The 9154-nt window shown below is 42.7% G+C and overlaps 1 protein-coding gene across 4 annotated transcripts in view; it reads right to left on the bottom strand.

Moving 5' to 3' along the window:
* The window catches only part of WDR47 (WD repeat domain 47), a 68503-nt gene continuing 59349 nt past the window's right edge, over positions 1-9154 (bottom strand). For all 4 annotated transcript variants that reach the window (XM_066246868.1, XM_066246867.1, XM_066246865.1 and 1 more), the window contains 5 exons: positions 6967-7136; positions 6235-6405; positions 4946-5077; positions 2941-3159; positions 1-1020 (listed from right to left, as the gene is read on the bottom strand). In XM_066246868.1, the coding sequence (XP_066102965.1) occupies positions 878-1020; positions 2941-3159; positions 4946-5077; positions 6235-6405; positions 6967-7136 (835 nt within the window). In that variant the 3' untranslated portion in view covers positions 1-877. The remainder of the gene's footprint in view (positions 1021-2940; positions 3160-4945; positions 5078-6234; positions 6406-6966; positions 7137-9154) is intronic.

The raw sequence follows: 9154 nt of genomic DNA, 5'->3' as shown, positions 1-9154 counted from the left end.
ATGCAGACATAGCATTTCAAGCCATGCTACAGTCCATGGTGAAGTTTTCACTGTTAGAGGAGAAACGCTAGCTGGTAGACTGACAGTACCGCCGCGTGCTGCGTCACACCCACCGCTGCTCTGCTTCTACAGTACAGTTTGGAAGGGAGGTATCTTGTTTCATTCAAAAAATTGAAATTAACAAGTTTCTGAAGCAAACATATTTACCTTTTAAGCCTGAAAAAAAAAAAAAAACCGAACGTGATAAAAATAGTAATTATATCCCTGGGTTAAGTAAAAGAAAAAAAGAAAAGGCCTAAACTACATAATGAACTAAGAAGCAGTTTCCCATCCATCTTTAGACTCCAGAATGATCCTCAGTGAAAACAACTTCTAAGAGACGTAAAATTCTGACCTCTAGCTGACAAGTGACACAATATCATGGGGTCGTGAGAAAAGCAAAAGTAACTTCTGAACACCTATGTTTAATCTGTGTAGAACCTGGTTGCATTACAAGTAATAATATGCTTACAGTTCAATTTCAATGTGTATAGAAAACTGTTATTTCGGCAAAGACCAAGGAATGCTTTAATACTAAACCGTAAACACATCGTCCTCCTCGCCTCGGAGTGCACACCGACAACACGAGAGCGCTTCCGCAGACTTTGGCAACACGACGACACACAGCGGGTCACAGCAGCACGAGCTCACGTGGAAGACCCAAAGCACTGCAGAAAAGCACGCCCAACAGCTCCTACCAAAGAGTCCCAAGGTCAAAGAGGCCTCCTCATGCTAAGCCGCTTTCCTGGTCAGTCTGTGTTCTTCAAAATTGGAACTGTCACAATCGGTAGTCTTAAGTCCCCGTGCTTTCACCGCCTAGACTGACGCTGGGTGTGCTCTATCCACTGTACGTCCAGAGGGTTACAGTCCTATCTGCAGAGGATGACAGGAAGGACAGGTCCTGGGTGTGCCATCTGCACTGAATCACTTTATCCTTGTGCTCCCCCACCACCATGATGGGAAGCTGTTTAGTGAGGTCTCCTAAATTAAAGAAGAGAAGAGATAATTTTACAGTACAAAATAAGTATGATATATGTTATAGATTTCACAGACTTCCTGTTTAAGACATGGTATAAAAATCTTAAACGATATTAATACAATACATCGAAAGATTTAAACAGGGATAAGTTACTGAATACTTAGTGGTTAGTAGATTTGGGAACACACACACAGTGACACAGCTGCCACGGGCTCCCTGAAACCTGGGCTGAGGTCTCCCTGCCTTCAGGGCCACTACCTCCCGGTCCTCTGACGGCTTTCCTTCTCTTCCTGACCTAAAGGTTTGGCCAGTCTCAGGAGTCAGCCTTCAGATCTCTTCTACCCTTTACCCCTCACTCCCAGGATACTTAATCTGGTATCATGGTGCCACTTCTTTTTTATTATTATTTTATTTTAATGGAGTGACATTGATAAATCAGGGTACATATGTTCAGAGAAAACATCTCCAGATTATTTCGACATTTGATTATGTTGCATACCCCTCACCCAAAGTCAAATTGTCTTCTGTCACCTTCTACCTGGTGGTACCACTTCTGATTCACACATATTTCATCTCCAACCTTGACTGCTCACCTGAGCTCCAGACTAGTATCTAAATAGCTACTCAACATCCCACTTGGCTGCCTGCCAGTCATCTTAAACTTAACTTGTTTAAAACGAAGTCTTGATTTTCTTGCCCACACCTGTTCCTGCCCCATCTCAGTTCATGGCACCGTCTGGTTGCTCATGCCAAAAGCCTAGTTACAGGCAGAGTCCTTTTTCTCTCACTCCCCAGCCTTAATCCAAACACATTCAAGTATACCCCAAGTTGTCTCTTCTTACCACTTCCACCTCTATCTACCCCCTAGTCCAAGCCACCGTCACTTCTCACCTGAACACTGCCAACAGGCTCCTCACTGACATCTATGCTTACAATCCATTCTCCCTACAGGACTCATAATTACCTTCGTAAAGCGCATCTTCCACAGGACTTCCACTACGCTCCAGTACATGCCAGAAACCCCGCCTTACACAGTCTGCTCTCTCTCCCTGGCTCCCCAGTCACGCTGGCTTCTGCAGTGTCACAAGCATGCCAGACTTGTCCCTGCCTCTGCATCTTTACACTCGCTGCGGCCTTCTCCTCAGGCCCGGGCATGGCTTGCTCCTTTCTCATCAATCAGGTGTCTGTGGAAATGGCACTTCCGGAGAGACCCAGTCCATCCTCCGGAAACCAGCGCTCCCTACCACCCAGTCTCTCTCTCCTCCCTGGCTAACTGTTAATGGTGCTTGCCAATCCCCGAAATTACATCATGTACTGGCTTACTTTCTACTAACGGTTAAAATGTGAGCTCCATTAAGGAGGAAGGTACCTGTTTACTCATCTCTCTGTCCCTAGTTGGTACACAGACTTGCTTAATGCTTACAAATAAAACTATATACCGTACTGAAGACACAATTACACAGATTACATACCCTTTTAAAGTAGAAGCAAAGAGTACATAAATGCATATTTTAATATTCACCATCATTGAACTCAAAATGATTCAGTGTAATAAATGTTGATTCTTTTAAATATTTTTTTAAATTTTATTTAACTTGAGAGAGAGAGAGAGAGAGAGAGAGGAATATCGATCTATTCCCGTATGTGCCCTGACTGGGGATCGAGCCCGCAACCTCTGCACTTCCGGATGATGCTCTAAGCAACTGAGCTATCTGACCAGGGCTCTTTTAAATATTTTAAAAATTATTTAACAATAAAAAGAAGACATTTCACTAGATTTATTTAATGATTTGCCATAATTCATCTCAATACAGTGCCAGTAATTTTTTCAGTAAATACTATAAAACTAAAATTGTGTAGAGTCAAGTTCCCAAACAGAAAAGGACAGACTAAAAAAAAGCAAAGAGGTCAAAGTGCATCACCTTGTAGGTCTGTCACCTTTATTTTCATGTCGTAGGATCCTGTTAGCAAGTAGTGGGCTCCGGGGGAGAAGCGAACAGAGCGAACGTCACTGGAGTGAGGGTGATAACTTTGGACTGTCCTTCCTCCTCTGATGTCATACAACATGCAGCTAGAATCTTCTTGGCCCGTGGCTAAGAGACGGCCGCTGGGATCTACAGCTACGGATGCCACTGCACTGCCTGAAAGCAGGAGAAATGGAGGTTTCGGTGTGGAAAAATCAACAGAGCTAAACTACAACAGCTAATTATGTTGCTGAACTATGCATACACTAAAAATGTCATGCAACTTACACACTGCTCAGTTATGGAAAAACCCAAATTAGCAGTCAACCAATAAACAATGGTGTCCCTTTTAGAGGCAAGGTACAAAGCAATATTCTGTGAGAAATTAGTTAAGTCAATTTTTTTTTTCATGAGAGGAGTGGAGACAGAGAGACAGACTCCTGCATGTGCCCAAATTGGGATCCATCCGGCAAGCCCACTAGTGGGCGATGCTCTGCCCATCTGGGGCCATTGCTCCTTTGCAACTGGAGCTTTTAGTGCCTGAGGCAAGGCCATAGAGCCATCCTCAGTGCTGGAGGCCAACCCACTCGAGCCAATCGAGCTATGGCTGCGGGAGTGGGAGAGTGTGGAAGGGAGAGAGAGAGTGAGAGAGAGAGAGGGGAGGAGAAGCATATGGGCTCTTCTCCTGTGTGACCTGATGGGGAATCAAACCTGGGACTTCCACATGCCGGGCTGATGCTCTTCTACTGAGCCAACCAGCCAGGGCCTTAAGTTAATTATTTTTGTCATGTGGGAGAGCCCTGCCTATAGATGAGCTACTTTACCTAATGCTTGGTAAGTGCCCAGAAATAGTCCCATCCCAGCTTACAGTACAGTGTAGAAAATGTCTTTAAGCAACACAGGACTAACTGCCAACAGGAACTGAACAGAAAGTGAGCTCTGAGTCCACAGGCTGGGCTCAGAATTAGGGCTGGAACCTTAATTCTAGACCAGGCACCAATGGGGCTGGTTCTCAGGGGATGAAAGAATTGTAATCATTAACAATGGTTTGAAGCCCTTCAAAGCTCAATCCTGCCCAACAAAATCTCACTGCTTCATATTTAATTTCTCTTACTTGGAAAAATACTAATTTAGTTTTCTCCTTGGCAAGGGAAAAGTAAATATAAGGTTGAAAAACACCACTCTCGACCAAAGTGGCCTGGGAAGATGTCACAGAAATAAAGAAATGTACGTTAAACCCTGAAGAATAATAAACAGTAAGAGAGAAAGAGCGAGAATGTGTGCATATATGTATTACACACATATAATTAAAGAAGGTTATTATGGTCAGGAAGAATTACATGAGAAAACATTTACAGAGAAAGTAATGAAAACATTTAAACATATGGCAGTTGGCTGGAGTTACTTGATTAGAAGTTAACATAAAAGGGAGCTTGGAGCTAAAACAGGACAGGCAGGTTCCGGCCAGACCATCAAGCATCTTGAAAACTAAACAGCAGAGTGTGAACTTGTTCCTGTGCACAGTGAAACGTCACTCCAGTTATTTTGTTTGTTTTTTAAGTAAGTGGAGGGGAGATAGTGAGACAGACTCCTGCATGTGCCCTGACCGGGATCCACCCAGCAACCCTGATCTGGGGTCGATGCTCGAATCAACCCAGCTATCTTCAGCACCCAGGAGTCAACACTCGAACCAATCAAGCCACTGGCTGCGGGAAGGAAGAGAGAGAGAAGGGGGAGAAGGAAGGAGGGAAAGAGAATCATATGGTCCTTTCTCACGTGTGCCCCTGACTGGCGATCAAACCTGGGATGTCTGCATGCTGAGCAGACACTCTATCCACTTGGCCAACTGGCCAGGGCCTCCTGCTACTTTTTTATCATATATAGTGCAGGGGAGAGGAAGTACATAAGTGCTATTTATAGTTTCTTTCTCATTTAAATTCATATAAATTCCAGAAAAACCTACCAGTCCCATGGAATGTTGTGCCAACAACACGAACACAGCTTGGTACTCGAAGGTCCCAGAATCTAACAGTCTTATCTTGGGAACCAGATGCAATCATCCAGCCACTCCAGGTATAAAGTGCTAAAATATGTCCTGTAAAAGGCCACATACCCAGTTATTACTATGGAACGGTCCTTTTCCATAACACAGTCAGAGCTAAGTACTCATTATTATTGGGCATGTAATGGTCTGCTTAATCAAATATACAATGTGATAGAGATTTTCCACACACACACACACACACTGGTTGTATATATTAAAATTCAGTAAAACACACATCAAAACCATAAAGAATAAAGTTAATCTTTTTTTGGTTATTCAGTACTTTAGGATGTCATAATTAGTACTAAACAAATATTTTCATTTGAGGCTGAGGCAACAAGGGTCTCAGCCCATGTTCACAGATGTATAAATAAACTTCTTATAATATTTAAAAAGTATATATTTTCATTTGAAATGATGGCAAAGTTTCCACAGAGGAAGCATAGGACTGTGGGGTTAGATGACCAGCTTTGAAAGACAGACATGAAGTTGTATTTCAGTTCTGCACATTTAGCTATAAGACACTCGGCAAGTCATTTGCCTTTACATGTATAAGATAGAGACAGACTTTCTGCCTGCAAAGGTTGTTGTGAGGGTTAAATGAAGAAATTATGTGTACAAGTAAAGGACTGCACACACAGGGAAATGTTAGATATCCTTACTGTGTTATGTAAAGTTCTCAATTTAACTTTCTGAAAGAAAAATGTTCTGTCTTGGAGAAGTCTATTTTTTTTTTTTTTTTTGTATTTTTCTGAAACTGGAAACGGGGAGAGACAGTCAGACAGACTCCCGCATGCGCCCGACCGGGATCCACCCGGCACGCCCACCAGGGGCGACGCTCTGCCCCTCTGGGGCGTCGCTCTGCCGCAACCAGAGCCACTCTAGCGACTGGGGCAGCGGCTAAGGAGCCATCCCCAGCGCCCGGGCCATCTCTGCTCCAATGGAGCCTTGGCTGCAGGAGGGGAAGAGAGAGACAGAAAGGAAGGAGGGGGTGGGGGTGGAGAAGCAAATGGGCGCTTCTCCTGTGTGCCCTGGCCAGGAATCGAATCCGGGTCCCCGCACGCCAGACCGATGCTCTACCGCTGAGCCAACCGGCCAGGGCCGAGAAGTCTATTTTGATGAACTAGACCCCGTTATGGAAATGCAGGGGCAGGGGAAAGCATCGGTTGAACACAAGGAAAGCAGTGTCCGAGACTGGCGTCACATACCGGTATGTCCACTCAGCGCGTGCAGGCCCTGTCCTCTCTGACAGTCGGTTGTGTAGATATTACAATCCCCTGCTCCAGCACTTATCAAAATAGCTCCACCACTCTCCGGACCTTCCATAAACGCCAAGTCTCTAATTGTCCCATCATGCATACTAAATTCCAGATCAGGTCCTGAAACAGCAAGGAGAATTAAGACAAAAAGATGCTGCTCAATTTACTCAATTTACTGTGATAATTTGAGATTGCTAAACTGCCTCAAAACTGACCAAGAATAACGGCAGAGCGGTATGGGTTATGTCTGCACTTAGGGTTGATGTTACAATCAATTTCACTTTACTGAGCAAAGAACTTCAAGAAATCCAAATGCTGGTTCAGTTATCATCACTGAAACAGAGCTATATGGAGCATTATTTTCTTATCTTTTATCCCAAAGAAAATGAAAGAGAAGAAAGATACTGCCTAGGAAATGTACATTAATACAATTCTGGTAGTTATTTTAAAGTTAGTTTTCTGATAACAGTAATTTTCTAGGGATTAGCCACCACCTGGCCACCTGTAAGAACTTACTTTAAAAAACATGTCGGATGAATACAACTAAGCAATTCGAATAGAAACAATTTTAAGGCTAGACTCTTAGATTTTGTTACAGACAGTAGATATATGTGAGAGCTAGAACATGGGGACAAGATAAAAATACACTGGGGAGCTACTGCTTGCACACTCGGGCCCTACCTGTTGCATTGCAAGTCTCTGCATTGAAGGGCAGCACTTTGACGTATTTGTCATTTGATCCTGTCGCTAATAACTGTCCACAAGGACTCCAGGCCACACAGTAAATGGATCCTTTATGATGTTTATTCCTTTTAAAACGTACCACTGGCTGCTTAGGAGTGTCATGTGCACTAAAAATAAAAATAAAAATAAAAATAAAGATATTTCAAGTTCTTGCTTGCTAAAGTTAATGACTATAAAGTTCTCTATCATGGCTATTCTTGTGGGAAGAGCAAAAAGAGTATGACAACACGGTGATAACAATTTTCAAAATCTCAGAAGAAATGAAGTTAAAGCATATTTAAAATCCAAAAGCAAAATTATGGACATTATACTAATCTCTTATTTCAGACCACAGTATGTTTTTTAAAACTCTTCATTTCAGATATTTTTCATGGCTTTTAACTTGGAAATACAAAATAATTTTTAAAAAAGCTAAGGATGCTTTCAAACTAAAAAATTGAAGAAGCATTTGTTAAACATGTAGATAAGCAACTGCCGGGGGCTAAAGAAAGGCAAGGAAAGGATAAAAAACAGAGGAGGCAAGAACTCTGTCCAGAGTTCAAAATCTGGCTGGGGCAGGTGTCCCGGCTATCACTTACAGCAGGGTAGTCAACCTGGTCCCTCCCGCCCACTAGTGGGCGCTCCAGATTTCATGGTGGGCGGTAGCGGAACAACCAAAGTAGAAATAAAAAGATAGATTTAACTATAGTAAGTTGTTTTATAAAGATTTATTCTGCCAAACTTAGCAAAAATCTGACATAAAGTACTTGGTAAGTAATTATTATTATATGCTTTAACTTGCTGTAACTTTTATACATTTTATAAAGTAAAGTTACTTGCTTACTTTATAAATCACCATTACTGTGGAACCAGTGGGCAGTTAGAAAATTTTACTACTAACAGAGATACAAAAGTGGACGGTAGGTATAAAAAGGTTGACTACCCCTGACTTACAGTAAAGTATGATGATAACATCAAGCCTATGGAAGAAAATGTACAAAAAGGCCCTGGTTGGTTGGCTCAGTGGTACAGCATAGGCCCAGTATGTGAAAGTCCCGAGTTCAATTCTAGTCAGGGCACACAGGAGAAGCAACCATTTGCTTCTCCACCCCTACCCCTCTTGCTTCTCTCTCTCTCTCTCTCTCTCTCTCTGTCTGTCTCTATTTCTCTCTTCCCCTCCTACAGCCATGGCTCCATAGAACGAGTTGGCCCTGGGCACTGAGGATGGCTCCATGGCTTCCGCCTCTGGTGCTAAGAAGAGCTCAGTTGCTGAACAACGGAGCAACACCCCAGATGGGCAGAGCATCACGCACCAGTGAGCTTGCTGGGTGGATCCTGGTCAGGGCACATGCAGGAGTCTAACTCTGCCTACCCTCCTCTCAAAAAAATTTGTTAAACAAATTTATTTCCATAAAAATAGCTTTCTTTACAGTCTGTAAAACATCTGTGCTAGCATAAGCAATACAAAAAGGAAATACAGTTAACTGGAGGTCAGGTTAACCCTAACACATAAGCCTCGGCTCTGCCTCCATGGTCAATGCTGTTTTCCATTCCCTGGTCTGGGATTCTGTCCGTTCTTCCTCACGTATTCCTACTTAACGATCACCAGGAGCACCAATAAATTACATCACCATCATCTAACATGACCCCTATTCCCTTTCCCACCCTTTAAATGCAAATGCAGTCCAAAAGCCTAACCTCCAAAATGCAAAGAAGTAAATAATCTCACCCCTTTGTTCTCCAAACTAGAATTATAATAAGAAAGACTAAAGAGTGATTTTTTTAAAAATCCACAACACATATAATATGTACTGCTTTTTATACCTAATTTTTTTTTTAAGATTTGATTTATTGAGTTTAGAGAGTGGAAAGCATCAACGGGTAGTTGTTGCTTCTCATATGTGCCTTGACCCGGTAAGCCAGGGTTTCCAACCGGTGACATCAGCATTCCAGGTCGACGCTTTATCCACTGAGCCACAGTCAGGCTTATACTTAAAATGTTAAAGACTTGCAGCTTGTTTTGTGTGGGTGGTTTTGCCTACTGGTATGAAAAGTCTTCCATTTGCGGGATTCATTTCTCTAATCACAAAGCCTACCAAAGCCTATGATCTTTATTACATCAATTCTGGTAGTAAAAGCCTTAACA

This window comes from Saccopteryx bilineata, chromosome 11 (assembly GCF_036850765.1).
Source record: "Saccopteryx bilineata isolate mSacBil1 chromosome 11, mSacBil1_pri_phased_curated, whole genome shotgun sequence".
NCBI lineage: Eukaryota > Metazoa > Chordata > Mammalia > Chiroptera > Emballonuridae > Saccopteryx > Saccopteryx bilineata.
This window is presented reverse-complemented; position numbering and strand designations above follow the sequence as displayed.